At 39.6% G+C, this 18,113-nt stretch overlaps 1 protein-coding gene across 1 annotated transcript; it reads left to right on the plus strand.

Annotated features, from left to right (window-relative positions):
• Positions 1 to 711: 711 nt before the first annotated feature.
• LOC123481370 (stonustoxin subunit beta-like) lies at positions 712 to 3,437 on the plus strand (the record flags this gene model as incomplete). The annotated part of the gene is made up of 4 exons (XM_045205057.1): positions 712 to 863; positions 1,690 to 1,863; positions 2,145 to 2,191; positions 2,648 to 3,437. Coding segments are annotated over 4 exons (927 nt in total), but the record flags the coding sequence as incomplete, so codon positions are not given.
• Positions 3,438 to 18,113: the final 14,676 nt, after the last annotated feature.

Genomic DNA, 18,113 nt, shown 5'->3' on the forward strand with positions numbered 1-18,113 from the left:
ATTCAGTCTTCCCAGCCTGGTGCAGGTCTACAATTTTGTTTCTGGTGTCCTTTGACAGCTCTTTGGTCTTGGCCATAGTGGAGTTTGGAGTGTGACTGTTTGAGGTTGTAGACAGGTGTCTTTTATACTGATAACAAGTTCAAACAGGTGCCATTAATACAGATAACGAGTGGAGGACAGAGGAGCCTCTTAAAGAAGAAGTTACAGGTCTGTGAGAGCCAGAAATCTTGCTTGTTTGTAGGTGACCAAATACTTATTTTCCACCATAATTTGCAAATAAATTCATTAAAAATCCTACAATGTGATTTTCTGGAAAAAATGTTCTCAATTTGTCTGTGGGGCGGCAGGTAGCTTAGTGGTTAAGAGCGTTGTGCCAGTAACCGAAAGGTCGCTGGTTCTAATCCCCAAGCCGACTAGGTGAAAAATCTGTCGATGTGCCCTTGAGCAAGGCACTTAACCCTAATTGCTCCTGTAAGTCGCTCTGGATAAGAGCGTCTGCTAAAATGTAAATGTCTGTCATACTTGACATGTACCTATGATGAAAATTACAGGCCTCTCTCATCTTTTTAAGTGGGAGAACTTGCACAATTGGTGGCTGACTAAATACTTTTTTTTCCCAATGTATACTGCCACTATTTTCACCACCAAAGAATAGCAGTGTGGTTTTAATTTCATTTTAATCTTTGCAGGCTGTCACGCTGTCAAGTCACAGAGGAAGGCTGTGCTTCTCTGGTCTCAGCTCTGAGGTCAAACCCCTCACACCTGAGAGAGCTGGATCTGAGTAACAATGACCTGAAGGATTCAGGAGTGAAGCTTCTCTCTGCTGGACTGGGGAATCCCCACTGTAAACTGGAGACTCTGAGGTCAGTATTCCTGTAGTTGGTCAACAAGTGATAAAAAAACAAACAAAAAAAACAAGTGATAACTGTTCACCAGATCCACATGTGTTTACCAGGCACAGATAATCTACACCATATATGTTTGGACAGTGAACCTTTTACATTTGGTGCTACGCTCCAGCATTTTGGATTTGAGATAAAAAGTTTCATATTAGGTGACAGTACAGAATGTCACCTTTTATTTGAGGTTAATGGTATTAGCATGTTTTTTGTAGCCTCTGTAACTCTCTCACTCATTATTATTAGTGATTCATTCATGATCTTTCTCAGTCATGGCAGTCACAGGCTTGATGTAGTCATTGCGTTCAATGAATATGGGACCAAATACTATACTTTTGACTACTTTAATACACTATAAGTGAATTGGTCAGAATACTTATGACTTCTTCAAATCGGGGGACAAGATACATACATTCCTTTTATTTTTCTAAATGGTGAAAAATAATTGTATTAAAATACCCTCAAATAAAAGGTGACATTATATAATCTCACCTCATATGAAACAGTTGTGGACTGTATACTCAATACAATCTAAATCTGATACCTCACTGTCTGTCTTTTGACTGATACTGCTTTTTAAACTGGTCTGGTCAGTCTACTCAAATATTTGTACTTTATATTTTTCTCTCTACAAGCAATACTTTGATCATTTGTTATTTCTAATCATACCTTAATTTATGAATATATTCAGGACAGTGATATATCTGAAAATGTTGGAAAAAATATACTGTCACTATTTTCACCACCGAAAAATAGCATTATGATTTAAAAATGATTTTACTCTTTGCAGGCTGTCACGCTGTCTAGTCACAGAGGAAGGCTGTGCGTTTCTGGTCTCAGCTCTGAGGTCCTTCCCCTGTCACCTGAGAGAGCTGGATCTGAGCTACAATCACCCAGGAGACTCAGGAGTCAGACTGCTCTCTGCTGGACTGGGGGATCCACACTGCAGACTGGAGAAACTCAAGTATGTAGAGGGTTTATATCAATGTTCATATCAGACATGTTGGAGTTATCAGGCTAGTTAAGACAACCATTCTTACCAACACTTGGACAAATATATATGGTTATTGTGTGTGTGTGTGTGTGTGTGTGTGTGTTTGTGTGTTTGTGTGTGTGTGTGTGTGTGTGTGTGTGTGTGTGTGTGTGTGTGTGTGTGTGTGTGTGTGTGTGTGTGTGTGTGTGTGTGAGAGAGAGAGTTCACGTGCATCACTCAATGACTGTCTGTTCTTCTGCTTACCGCTACAGTGTGGAACATGGTGGAGAGTACACAATGAAACCTGGGCATAGAAAATGTGAGTGTTGACTGCTGTGAAGAATATGACTAAGAATAAGTCTTAATTCAAGTGAAGTCAAAGTCAAAGACCACCATCATTACTTACTTGGTCATATTAAATAGAAGCTGTAGTTCTACAGAAGTAGAAATCAGGAACACCAAAGTTTAGAAAGTGTTGCTTTGACAATTTGTTATTCTGTGTATGTGTGTGGCGTGTTCATGTTACATAAGAAATGTGTGTGTGTGTTCATGCATGCATACAGGTGTGTGTGTGTGTATGTGTAATTCATGGGAATAAGTGTGTTTTATATTACCATATAGTATAACATATGATCATTCAACAAGTCTCAAGTTACCTTAACTTCTCCTTTTGATACCTAGAAACATCTACATTAAATGAATTAGTGAAAAGTGAGTTAACATTCTAATGTGAATGATGATGATTTCTAATATTGAGTCTGGTTTTATCCATCAGATGCCTGTGATCTCACACTGGACCTAAACACAGCACACAGACACCTCTCTCTGTCTGAGGAGAACAGAAAGGTGATATGTAGGAGAGTGGAGCAGCCGTATCCTGATCATCCAGAGAGATTTGAGGTCTGGTATCAGGTGCTGTGTAGAGAGGGTCTGACTGGGCGCTGTTACTGGGAGGTAGAGTGGAGTGGGAATGGGGCTGATATAGGAGTGACATATAAAGGAATCAGCAGGAGAGGAGGGGGTAATGACTGTGGGATTGGATACAATGAGAATTCCTGGGGTCTGTTCTGTTCTGACAACAGTTACAGAGCCTTTCACAATAATAAGTTCACTACCATAGACGTCCCCTCCTCCAGCTCCCACAGAGTAGGAGTGTATCTGGACTGGCCAGCCGGCACTCTGTCCTTCTACAGAGTCTCCTTTGACGCACTGACCCACCTGTACACATTCTACACCACATTCACTGAGCCCCTCTATCCAGGGTTTTATGTTTGGTTTGACTCCTCAGTGTCCCTGTGTCAGGTGGTCCCTGTGTCAAACACAACATGATGTTTCACACTAATCATGTGTTTTATGTTTGATCAGAATATGACATTTAAATACATGGAGTAACACACACACACCAGTTTGGGCCAGTTTATTCCTGTAAATAATAACCATGGTAACTCTGTGTCTGTCTCTTTCCGTGATCCTGCGCCCTGTGAGAACGGTTCAGATGCACCACACACACACTGGACACACACACACACACACACATACACACACACACACACACTGGACACACACACACACACACACACACACACACACATGGACACACACACACACACACTAGAAACACACACACACTGGACACACACACACACACACACTGGACACACATACACTGGACACACACTGGACACACACACACTGGACACACACACACACACACACACTGGACACACACACACACTGGACACAAACATACACACACTGGACACACACACACTGGACACATACACACACACTGGACACACACACAATAGACACACACACTGGACACACACACACACACACTGGACACACACACACACACACACAAACACACACACACTGGACACATACACACACACTGGACACACACACAATAGACACACACACTGGACACACACACACACACACTGGACACACACACACACACACACAAACACACACACACTGGACACATACACACACACACACACACACACACACACACACTGGTCACACACACACTGGACACACACACACTGGACACACACACACTGGACACACACACACACTGGACACACACATTGAACACACCAGTTTGGGCCAGTTTATTCCTGTAAATACATTGAACAAAAATATAAAGGCAACATGTAAAATTTTGGTCCCATGTTTCATGAGCTGAAATAAAAGTTCCCAGAAATGTGCCATACGCACAAAATGCTTATACGTTTTACATCCCTGTTAGAGAGCATTTCCCCTTTGCCAAGATAATCCATCCACCTGACAGGAGTGGCATTTCAAGAAGCTGATTAAACAGCATGATCATTACAAAAGGTACACCTTGTGCTGGGGACAATAAAAGGCCAATCTAAAATGTGCAGTTTTGTCACATAACACATTGCCAGAGATGTCTCAAGTTTTGAGGGAGCGTGCAATTGGCATGCTGACTGCAGGAACGTCCAACAGAGCTGTTGCTAGAGAATTTAATGTTAACTTCTCTAAGCCGCCTTGAACGTTGTTTTCGAAAATTTGGCAGTACGTCCAACCGGCCTAAAAACCGCAGACCACAAGAATGGCGTCTGTGGGCAAGCGGTTAACTGATATCAACGTTGTGAACAGAGTGCTCAATGGTGGCGGTGTGGTTATGGTATTGGCAGGCATAAGCTACGAACAACGAACACAAGTGCACTTTATCGATGGCAATTTGAATGCACAGAGATACTGTGATGAGATCCCATTGTCGTGCCATTCATCCACCCCCATCACCTCATGTTTCAGCATGATAATGCAAAGCCCGATGTCTCAAGGATCTGTACACAATTCCTGGAAGCTGGGGAAAAAAACGGTTATTCCATGGCCTGAGTACTCACCAGACATGTCAACCATTGAGCATGTTTGGGATGCTCTGGATAGACGTGTACGACAGCGTGTTCCAGCTCCCGCCAATATCCTGCAACTTTGCACAGCCATTGAAGAGGAGTGGGACAACATTCCACAGGCCACAATCAACAGCCTGATCAACTCTATATGAAGGAGACGTGTCGCGCTGCATGAGGCAAATGGTGGTCACTCCAGATACTGACTGGTTTTCTGATCCACAGTCCTACTTTTTTATTAAGGTATCTGTGACCAACAGATGCATATCTGTATTCCCAGTCATGTGAAATCCGTAGATTAGGGCCTAATGAATTTATTTCAATTGACTGATTTCCTTATATGAACTGTAACTCAGTAAAATCTTTGAAATTGTTGCATGTTGCATTTATATTTTTGTTCAGTATAATAAAGAAGAGCAGTTCTAAATGTTTGATATGATGTTAGTCACACTAAGTCATTTCATCCTTTCACTAAAGCTCTAATGTAACTTTTTATTAAAAGATGCCTCATTTCCATGTTTTGGATTCTGATTAAAGGAAATCCCATATAGCCTACTGGACAGGACTTTGCTATGACATCTTCTGTTTGGGTGTCTCATGTCAGGTCTGAGCCATGATCAGAATGTGTCTCTGTGTCTATTTCCAGCCCTGCCATTTCTACCTGTCCTGATGTAGTGTTTCACCCCTGACCTCTTCACACCATCTCACTGTCCATGTCTGCTTTTAGCTCCCACCTCTACCTCACTGTGTTATATTGGACCGTATGCTTGTTATGTCACCTCTGTAACCAGTTATCAAACATACTGACCTTTCTGACCCTATCCCATGGCCCTACTTTCTAGAACTGAACATTTAAATTCCGTATTAGTTTTGTTTAGTGTCCATTTACTTATTTATTTATGTATTTGTTGTATATTGGGGTTGTGCCACAGAGCATCATGGGGGTTTGTATGTGTTAAGATGATCACGTTCCAGATAAATGGTTGAACTGATTCCTGTCTCCTGTCTCATCATTATTGAATTGTTATACAGAAGTGGTTATGAAACCCACGAGACATAACAACAGATTGGTGATGAGTAAGTCTGAATCTACAGGAACTATTCTGTCTGGAAGAAGTGGGTTTTTACAACTGTTTAAAACTGTTATTTTCTGTGGTACAGTATAGGCTAATGTTAGCACAGTGTTTTGCTAGCAGAAGCAAGTGCATAGTCGAGCTAGCTAAGAAAGAGAGTTAACATCGTCATGGACGGCAGAAAAGGACTCGAGACGGACGTCGGAGCAGGAAAACAGCGTGATTAAAGGAAAGGACATTTATTAATTTATGAAGATGAACTTAGGAATTACAACTGCTAAATGAGCGAACTTAGGAGGAAACGTCAATGAGTGAAGTGAATGAAGATCACGTGACTGGAAAATATTGCTGTTGTTGAGGACAATATTGAAGTGAGTGACAATCAGGAGCTTATTGAGAAATGAACAATTATTGGAATTGATGGAAAAATTTGACAGTTTCATGAAAGTATACAACAAAAGGCAACGAACCATGACATCGAAAGGCTATACACAAACAAGCCAAACACACCGAAACACAAACAAGATCCCACAACCCAGGCAGGAAAACTGGCTGCCTAAGTATGATCCCCAATCAGAGACAACGAGCGACAGCTGCCTCTGATTGGGAACCACACCCGGCCAACATAGAACTACAAACATAGACTTTCACACCCTGACCAAACTACCCAAATAATAACAGTCTCTCCAGGTTAGGGCGTGACAAGATGTCAAATACTTATTTCCCTCATTAAAATGCAAATCAATTTATAACATTTTTGACATGTGTTTTTCTTGATTTTTTTGTTGTTATTCTGTCTCTCACTGTTCAAATAAACCTACCATTAAAATTATAGACTGATCATTTCTTTGTCAGTGGGCAAACGTACAAAATCAGCAGCGGATCAAATACTTTTTTCCCTCACTGTACATAATGTCTGCTGTTTAATGTTGTTGAGCTCAGTTTATTGTTAGAGTGCTTGTTTTTTTAAATATATTTTCTCCTCCGTACCATAGAGCTAAAGCTGTCATATCAGCTTTTAGGGAAAAAGCCAACATTTTAAAAACGTTTTAAATGTTTATTTTGTTTTATTATAGTGTAGTGTCAACTCCTAGCATGTCATTGTCAAGCCAAATATGACAATTCCATAAAGAGTTGGCAAGAAAGCAAGAACAGACTGGCAATCAGGCTAGTCAACTCCTTCAGACAAAGTTAATTCATAAACAACAACAGTTTTCTTGAAGGAAAAACAAATTTTCTTAGGAACCAACAAATTATAATTGTGTTAATGAACCAATAAGCAATACCTGTTTAAATCTGTGTGATATGCCAAATAGCAACTACTGTATTGTCTACTAGGATTCTGAAATGAAAATGGTGTTTTGTCTCTGCCATTATTCTACTGTATAGCCTGGTTGTTAGTGTTGTGTTATTAAATGATTTTAACAATGCTAGTGACTTGGGTCTTGTACGTGTGCCCTTTCTGTACAAAGACGATTTTGCAGCTTTTTGGTCAAAATTCATATAAATAAAACCCTTGAAAGAATATTTCATTCATCCACTCCAAACTGGCCTGATTGACAGAGCTGCAATACTGATGTTAACCACATGGTGGGGCTTTAATGCAGAGGAACTGTTGTGAGACAGTTGTGGTATCACAAACTGTGTGTGTAGACTTGATATTGTTTACAATGCTGACAGATGGGTCTATAAAAAGGTACAGAATACATATCTAGCTGAACCAACCACAGATGGGTCTATAATGAGGTACAGAATACATATCTAGCTGAACCAACCACAGATGGGTCTATAATGAGGTACAGAATACATATCTAGCTGAACCAACCACAGATGGATCTATAATGAGGTACAGAATACATATCTAGCTGAACCAACCATAGATGGGTCTATAAAGAGATACAGAATACATATCTAGCTGAACCAACCATAGATGGGTCTATAAAGAGATACAGAATACATATCTAGCTGAACCAACCACAGATGGGTCTATGATGAGGAACAGAATACATATCTAGCTGAACCAACCACAGATGGATCTATAATGAGGTACATAATACATATCTAGTTGAACCAACCATAGAACCAATGAAAGCTCCTGTGTGTCTGTATCTTCACTAGTTGTTCCTGGCATCAAACCTGTAAACAATCATGTTCAGTTGAACTTCAGATACCCACCTGGATCCCTTCTGCTGGAAACTCGGCAAGAAGATACACACACTAAATGTTTCAACAGAAGTCAAGGTGTACATTTAAATGTGGTAAAGGAAAAACAAGGTCTGAATAGTGGTTTCTAAAAATAAAAAGTAAGGAACAAGTTGTTTTTATCACATTGAATATGAACTTTGTAGTAGAGTGGAGTTGCTTGTTAGAAATCATGCAGATCACTATTCATCCAAACAACTTGGCATGAGTCCTTGCCACAGTGCTATTGCTTGGAGCTAGGGTTTGGTTAGGGTTAAGGATAGAGTTGGGTTAGGATTGAGGATAGGGTTGGGTTGAAGCCAGCATGTGGATGGACATTTTAGTCATTTCGCAGACGCTCTTATCCAGAGCGACTTACAGTTAGTGAGTGCATACATTATTTTATTTTGGGGAATTGAACCCACAACCCTGGCATTGCAAACGCCATGCTCTACCAAATGAGCTACATCCCTGCCGGCCATTCCCTCCCCTACACGACGCAGGGCCAATTATGCGCCGCCCCATGGGTCTCCCGGTCACGGCAGGGCCAATTATGCGCCGCCCCATGGGTCTCCCGGTCGGCTACAACAGCCTGGATCCGAACCAGGATCTCTAGTGGCACAGCCTTAGACCACTGCGCCACTCGGGAGACATGAGTCTAAGGTTTGAGGATATATAATTAATTATCTGGCTGTATTGACCTGATTGAACCCTATTTCTAGTCCTGCAAACAGCGAAAGAACAACAGAAATGGAAATATGTGTTTAATGTATTTTAATGTATTATTATTATTTATTTTTAAATGTTAAATTGTAGCAGATTCTGTATGGCAGATTCCCAGTAGGTTTCCATAGTCCATTAACCTAACAGTCTGGCTGGACTCCTAATGAGAGAGAGAGAGAGAGAGAGAGAGAGAGAGAGAGAGAGAGAGAGAGAGAGAGAGAGAGAGAGAGAGAGAGAGAGAGAGAGAGAGAGTGTGTGTTTGGGTACTGTGGGATTATTTAATGAGTTTGTCTCATTGGACAGGTCAGAGTTTATGTTTGTGAGAGAGAGTGGAGTGTGGAGACTGTAGAGGGGGAGACGGAGAGAGGAGTGAAGAGAGAGAGAGAGACTGGACATATTATCACCACCTACCACTAGAGGGCACAGTTTTATTAGTTTGTCATTCTTACATTCATGGTAACAAAACGAACCCAGTAGAAACCCTGATGTCCTGTTTCTTTCAGGAGTCTATCGAGTCTGTCGTGAGAGGATGTCCTGTGTCTTTCAGGAGTCTATTGAGTCTGTCGTGAGAGGATGTGCTGTGGTGTTCAGGTGTATTTTGAAATGAAGCTTGACTGCATCATTGTGACATCACAGGCAGAGAGAGAGAGAAGACTGGATAACACTCAGGCTGCCTCCTCAAATGGTACCCTATTCCCTATAGTGCACTACACAGCCCAAAGGGTCCTGGTCAAAAGTAGTGCACTATGGAGGGAATAGGGTGCCATTTGGGATGGAGTCTCAGACTTGAATCACTGGTCCTGGAGAATGCAAGTTGTTCATATGGTATTGTTTTTAATGATTAACCTTGTACTGCAGGGGGCTAAATCAGGGTCACACAGAGTGTTTCTTGGTAGTCTTAAACAAACCTACTTTGAAACGAATGTATACACCTCACACACATGGTTATAGGCTTCAAAAAAAGAAGACACCTGTACCATGTCAGATATAGAGTAAAATGTATTCCATTTTGAGATTGCATCCCAATATGACACTTTATCTACATCACAGAAGACTGAAATATAACAAAACCGTTTCACATAGAAACACCTGATTTTTAATTTTTATAATGTTTATTAATGATGAAATGATGAAAGATATAAATGCATTCCATCCATGAGACCTCTAGCAGTAGCTACACAGCCATGTTGTAAACCCATGGCTTTTCTCCTAAACAGGTTCAACTGGTTTTCTGATTATTCTGACATGGGGTCAATGTCACTGTGACTTTACCAGATGTTAAATTAATCAGTAACAAAAATTACACAAAGTCACTTGACATTGGGAAGGTGAATAAACCTTTCCCACCGTTTCTTTCTCAGCACAAAGGAACATCTCAGTGATTTGACATGTTCTGGTTTTGAATTCAGGCTGCAAGAGAAGGATCGTACCAGGGATTATTTATGTGTGATGTTGGTAGAATGTATAAATTGGGATAGTAGTAAGGATCCTACCAGGGATTATTTATGTATGATGTTGGTAGAATGTATAAATTGGGATAGTAGTAAGGATCCTACCAGGGATTAGTTATGTATGATGTTGGTAGAATGTATAAAATGGGATAGTAGTAAGGATCCTACCAGGGATTATTTATGTATGATGTTGGTAGAATGTATACATTGGGATAGTAGTAAGAGGCCGGTGGGTAAATGACTAAGATTCAAGCCTCCTGTCAGTTAGGGAGATTTGTTTCTTTATTGTGTGTTTAGTTGTACCTTTACCTTCCTGTAGTTGGTCATTTGGAAGGATTCTGTATGGAGGAATGGTCTAAGATCACTCATAATGTGTTCTCCAACTCATAAAACATTTTAGAAAAAGGCTCAGTGCCGTTATCTTCGCAAGGGAGGTATTGAAAGGGAGTGTCAAGTTTGACCCCTACCTTTTTGAGAAAAAAAGTATTACTTGTTAAACAAAATCTCATTCTCTTTTTTTTTTGCATACAATATAGCTCAGTATTTGAATTCTTTATTTTATACAGTCATTTCTGCTAATCTTTATTAAGGGTGTATTTAATTTGGGACCCCACTGTATACTTTAAAGTTAGAGATATGTTGAAACTGGATCCATCATAACGATTCAACATTTTATAGTATGCCATGGCCTTTACTGGCCAAAGGTTAAACTACTGTTATGTTTATGCTATACTATGGTGTTTTGCCACTAGACTTTGACCAGATATTATTGCATCCAAAGATCAACTGTACCTAGAACATAGAGACAGAGCCACTTGTCATCAGGAAGGTGCTCTCTCAGCACAACGGAAAATATCTCAATGACTTGACATGTTCTGTTTGTGAATACAGGCTACAAGGTAAGAATCTTCCAAGGGATTATTGTAAAGTGTGTAGGGAAATTAAATATATGGTGTTATTATAGTATAGAGAATGACAGTAAAACACTCAGAACTAACAGTCCATTTCACCTGGGACAGGTACGTGACAGTTCAATCATACAAAATGGCGCTAACTGGGCGTAGGCAAGTCAAATTCAAAAACATATTTTATTATCTCTTATTATAGGATTCGTATATCGTGCTTATTTTACAATTTGTAAAAATGTTAATGTATCATAGTTCTAAATCATCTTTCAGAATATCAGAACATTTGATGTTTTCAAAATTACAATGAGCTCCTGCTTCCTGTGTAATTGGATATGAAACCTGAACGTACTTTTCTTAACATTGATATTATGAATTAAATTCAATAATAGCATAATAATAGCAGAACTGATTAACAAAGCAACACACTAGAATGAGTGAAATTATTACAAGAGAAAGTGAGATATTATTATTATGATATTATTATTGTTATTATTGTTATTATTGTTATTATTATTATCATTATTATTATTATGGAGAAGAGGTGAAAAATGTCAGTCACGACTACATGTTCATGACATTGCATTAAATCACCTGACTGTTAGTAAATGTTTTATTTCTAGGAGATGTAATTAATAAAATAGAACAATAGACATTGAAGAATTAGTTGTCACTGTGTTAACCACAACCAACATGCTGGATCTCTGTTTAGGGCTCAGTGCTCTAAAATGAGTCTCTCTGGAGAGAGAGTGGAGGGGGGCCCTGCCTCTAAAATTAGTCTGATTGGGGAACATGACACCAAAGCTAAGAGGTGAGAGGAGAATTTTCTTTAAGAATGTATTAAGAGTTTATTTCCAAAAACGCTACATCCAAACTTTTTTCACATTTGTGTTTTTTCATCAGAAATTATTTCTTACGGCTACCTTCATGTGTGTATAAAATATTACTGTTCTAAGATTTTTTTATAAAATATTTTATCCACAATTTCTCGTAAACATCCACTGAGCGGCCAGACACCATTCAAATGTGTGCAGACTCGTTACAACTTCAGATGGTTTTTTTTTTTTTTTTTCACCTTTATTTAACCAGGTAAGCCAGTTGAGAACAAGTTCTCATTTACAACTGCGACCTGGCCAAGATAAAGCAAAGCAGTGCGATAAAAACAACACAGAGTTACATATGGGGTAAAAAAACATAAAGTCAAAAATACAACAGAAAATATATATACAGTGTGTGCAAATGTAGCAAGTTATGGAGGTAAGGCAATAAATAGGCTATAGTGCAAAATAATTACAATAGTATTAACACTGGAATGCTAGATGTGCAAGAGATTATGTACAAATAGAGATACTGGGGTACAAAAGAGCAAAATAAATAACAATATAGGGATGAGGTAGTTGGGTGGGCTAATTTCAGATGGGCTGTGTACAGGTGCAGTGATCGGTAAGGTGCTCTGACAACTGATGCTTAAAGTTAGTGAGGGAGATAAGAGTCTCCAGAGGATGAGTTGGACTGCAGAGTGAAGGAAAAGGAGCCAACAAGTGCTCAGCATATGTGGGAACTCCTTCAAGACGGTTGGAAAAGCATTCCTCATGAAGTTGGTTGAGAGAATGCCAAGAGTGTGCAAATCTGTCATCAAGGCTAAGGGTGGCTACTTTGAAGAATCTAAAATCTAAAATATATTTTCATTTGTTTAACACTTTTTTGGTTACTACATGATTATATATGTGTTATTTCATAGTGTTGATGTCTTCACTATTCTACAATGTAGAAAATAGTAAAAAATAAAGAAAAACCCTTGAAAGAGTAGGTGTGTCCAAACTTTTGACTGGGACTGTATATATAGCGTTTTGGAATAAAACTCTTCTTATGTTTCCCCATCTGAGTTTAGAGTAAATGAGAGATGAAATGTTTATCTCTGTTGTGTTGAAGTCCAATCAAGCAGGAGAGACCAGCTTCCCCTGTACCCAGCTGTGTGTCCATGAAGAGTGACCAGTCACTGCGTCAACCTATAGAGTTTAGAGAAGGAGACTTTTCTACTGAACAAAGGTAAGAAGAACCTTGTAGCCTGGCCAAAGAGCTATATTTTCATGTCATCTAACAAATATAAACACCTGGAGTTTGTTAAATGGCATTGGCACTTGGATTGGAACCGGTGCTTGGGTCAGATTACATGAAAATAGAGCTCTTTTTGGCCTCTCATAGCAGTGTTGGCTTTGGTCGAAATGAGAATGCATACTGTATGTAGCTGGTTAGGCTACTTTTCTGAGTTCTGGTGTATTGGTAACGAACAGGACTCTGGACACTAGTTGCCGGTTTCTGGTCTTTTATTTACCTGGATTGGATTAAATAAATGAAATACAATGAATGTTGAGCTTCTCAATGCTGCACAGTGTACACCTCTCCTCAGTCAAATCAGAACAGACTGAGATACTGTACATTCAAGGGATCCACATATTTCTTAGAAATAATACCATTATCCAAAGTAATAATGTTCTCGTTGCGATAAAAGCTCTGCATTATAAAAATAAATACATGTGTGTGTCGAACACTTCACATTACAAAAGACCATCTGGCTATACTATAAACAGTGACAAACTAGCCACATATAAAAGCGGTAGACATAACAATACAACTGAAGAACTACATACCTGGATTGGATTAAATAAATGCAATACAATTAATGGTGAGCTTCTCAATGCTGCACACATTGCACAGCTAACGTGAGGAAAAGTAAAGTGAGTAAGTGCCTGCATGAGGGAACCTACGTTACTGAGAGCCTGCTAGCATGTCCTGTAGCTAGCTAGCCTAACATCGCACCACTCGGTAGAAAACTCTTTCAGCAGAATAATATTTAATCACAAAAGGTTTGCTAGCAACACAACAATGTTGGAATACATTCTATCAAAATTACATGAAGTTTTACTTGTTCTAAAAGTTTATACCAGAGCTAGGTACATTTGTACACACAAATACCTCTCCTCAGTAGAATCAAAGGAGAGGAAAGGTAGTTATAGTTTCTAACAGGCCAATATTCTACATAGTTTAGCGCATAAAATGTGATAATTAACTACAATGACCAAAATCCATTGCGCATCTACTTATCTGGTCTCTGTTTCTTTTACGCCTGCTACGGAAGAGGCAGAAGAATGTACGATCGTGAGGGGCTAGAGAGCAGCTGTTGCTTCGCGACGTACTGTTTGACAACCTGAAATACATGATCTAAGTCAGGGGTGTCAAACTCATTTTAGCTCAGGGGCCACATGGAGGAAAATCTATTCCCAAGTGGGCCGGACCGGTAAAATCATGGTATATATAACTTAAAAACAACAACTTCAGATTGTTTTCTTTGTTTTAATACTATCAACATAAAACATAAAGCTGGAGCCTGAGGACAGTGTGTCCAAAATAGTACAAGCACAACATCACTATTAATCATAAAACACCTGAAGTTTATTTGAAAATTCTAAAGAAAAAGAACACACAAACACACAATGCCTCAGTGATTCACATAACTATTTCACAGATCACAGAACTATATCAGGGTGTCATTTCTCAGGCAGAAATGTAGATACAAATAATGAAATCCTGTTCCCCAAACAAGTGCAAGAACCACAGAGTCAAGAATAGGTTAAATATACAAATAAAATAAAATAAATTAAAAACAATAGCACATCAACATAAAAACATATAAACATAAAGCTGGAGCCTGAGGACAGTGTGTCCAAAAGCACAACATCACTATTAATCATAAAACACCTCAAGTTATTTGAAATTCTGAGGACAAACAACACACAAACACACAATGCCTCAGTGATTCACAGAAGTATATCACAGATCACAGAACTATATCAGGGTGTCTCATGCAGCACTTTAAGTGGGGTTGCATAGTTTATTTGACTCCTGATACCTGGCATCTTTTAGCTTTCACCAGCGCATCAATATCAGGCGTCACATCCTGAGTGGCAGCCAACTTCAGGATGTGATTCAAGTGCTTGTGCGTGAGCCTTGAGCGCAGCTTTGTTTTATTCATGACGTTATCCATCTTTAATGACTTGCAACACAAAGCCTCCTGGTGCAAAATACAGTGAAAAGTCCAAAAATCACGCCCTCCATTTGCAGATTGCACTTTCTCTCTGAACTTTTTTCCCGATAATTGAGGGCGCACCATTTGTAGCCAGGCTGACAGCGCGGGACCAGTCCACTCCGACCCTGTCCAGCGCGCCGACGAGTGCAGTGAAAATATCAGCTGCTGTCGTTGTATCTGTCATCGGCACCAACTCCACGAACTCCTCGGTGACGGTCAATGTGTCATCAACTCCGCGGATGAAAATGGCCAGTTGTGCAACATCTGTAATGTCCGTGCTTTCATCAATTGCAACCGAAAACGCAATAAATTACTTTACTTTTTGCTTCAACTGGCTGTCCAAATCCACTGAAAGATCGGAAATCCTGTCTGCAACTGTGTTTCTTGTCAGGCTGATATTTGCAAAAGCCTGGTGCTTTTCAGGGCACACAATCTCTGCTGCCTTCATCATGCATGTTTTTACAAATTCACCCTCACTAAATGGTTTTGAAGCCACTGCGATTTCATTAGCAATGAGGTAGCTAGCTTTCACTGCAGCGTCACCTGATGTCTCGGCTGTGAGTAAACACAGACTGCTGTTTCTTCAGACCCACCAACAGTTCATTCACCTTCTCTCTTCTCCGCTGTCCTTGAAAGTTGTCATATTTGTCGGCATGAAGACTCACATAGTGGCGACGAAGGTTATATTCTTTCAGCACTGCAACATGCTGTGAACACACCAAACATACAGCTTTCCCATTCAATTCCGTGAATAAATAGAAGGATGACAATTTTTCTTGGAACACTCTGCACTCTGCGTCCACTTTTCTCTTTTTTGACAGAGACATATTGGGGCAGTGAGGGTGCCAAAGCACATAATGTTAAAAGTAGAAGCCGTAATAAATATTGCGGGCAAAACAAAGTAGCTCATCCGGACTGGCTGCACTTGCTTGACCTATTTGCTCTGCCCCGGTATAAACAGTTTGCTTGCTTAACACAATTGCTATTGCGCCATCCAGTGGACACAATTGGAACAGCAGTTTCTTTTATTGAAAAATTGCAGCTCATTTTTATACTTTACAAAATCATCTCGCGGGCCGGATTAAACCCGTTTGCGGGCCTGATCCGGCCCGCGGACCGGACGTTTGACACCCCTGATCTAAGTGATTGATAGTTGGTATTTAGCAGTCATAAAAGTATGCCTTATTTACTTTGAAGAACTACAAAATAGTGATTTTGTCAGACAGCATAGGCAGCAGCTCTATAGAGATGAGATGATGACTTGGAATTAAATAATAAAGTAATAAAATAAAACTAATGTAACATACACACCAACTTAAATATTTTATTAAAGTAAAGTAATGTGAATACATTATGGTTAATAAGTGATTAGCAGTAATGGGCAGTCACTACCATCATGGGACTTGTATTAATTGTTTTATTCTGTGTTGTTACAGCATTCAACCCAAATAGTCGACGACGAAAACCATGACTCATTTTTTAATAATCGATCCAAAACTGAACCGATCTCAAAAAGCACTGTCTCAGCACTACTGTTGAACTAATCAACACACAGAGAATGAGTAAAATTATTAAGACAGAGTACAACATTATAATTATTGTTATTATTATCGTTATTATTATTATTATTATTATTATTATTATTATTAGTAGTAGTAGTAGTATTGTTATTAGCTCCACTACATGGAGAATAAGTGAAAAATATCAGTCATACATGTTCATGTGATTGTGTTAAATCACCTGACTTTTTGGATGTGTCTGTTAGTAAATGTTTTATTTCTCAAAGAGATAATGAATAACTGAGAACAATTGATATCCAAGAATTAGTTGTCACTGTGTTAACCACAACCAACATGCTGGATCTCTGTTTAGGGCTCAGTGCTCTAAAATGAGTCTCTCTGGGGGGAGAGAGGTGGGGGGCCATGCCTCTAAAATGACTGTCTCTGGGGAACATGACACCAAAGCTAAGAGGTGAGATGACAATTTTGTTTAATAATTTATGAAGAGTTTGTGATTTTTTGGATTTTTCATCAGAAATGATTGTTTCTGGGTACCTTCATGAGTGTAAAATAATATTATACTATGAATTTAATTCATAGATTTATGTGTATGAATAATATATTCCTGAGTGGTTCGAATCCAGGCTCTGTCGTAGCCGGCCGCGACCGGGAGACCCATGGGGCGGCGCACAATTGGCCCAGCGTCGTCCAGGGTAGGGGAGGAAATGGCCGGCAGGGATGTAGCTCAGTTGGTAGAGCATGGCGTTTGCAACGCCAGGGTTGTGGGTTCGATTCCCACGGGGGGTATGAAAAATAAAAATATATAATGTATGCACTCACTAACTGTAAGTCACTCTGGATAAGAGCGTCTGCTAAATGACTAAAATGTAAATGTAATATATATTACTTTTTTCGCAAAACTGTATATATCCATTGTTTAGCAGCGGGGGGTATTTTTTGGGGTCCACGCTAATACAGGACTGGTAAAGCCCCAGTGCACTACTTTTGTGAAGAAATATAATTTTCTAAACAAATTGTTTATTTTTATTTTTTTATTATTCCGATTTTTCAGGGGTGCTGCAGTGTCCTCAGCACCCCTACTTCCAGCCGCTATGGACTGTGATATGTGGTTGTCTCACCTAGCTATCTTCAGATGAATGCACTTGCTGTAAGTCGCTCTGAATAAGAGCATCTGCTAAATCAGTGGTTCTCAGTCAGGGGTCCGCGGAGGTACTGCAGGGGGTCCGTGGCCCGCTGACTGTACTTGTTGCAATGTTAAACATTTCATAGAATTTTTGCATGACACGATCACTTTGCCTACTCTTAATTATTGCCTAATATGTTGGCATGCATAAACTTTTTTTTAAATCAATTCTGATGGTTGTTAGAAGCAGACCTGAAGTCGGAAGATTACATAAACCTTAGCCAAATACA

This window comes from Coregonus clupeaformis, chromosome 19 (genome assembly GCF_020615455.1).
Source record: "Coregonus clupeaformis isolate EN_2021a chromosome 19, ASM2061545v1, whole genome shotgun sequence".
Lineage (NCBI taxonomy): Eukaryota > Metazoa > Chordata > Actinopteri > Salmoniformes > Salmonidae > Coregonus > Coregonus clupeaformis.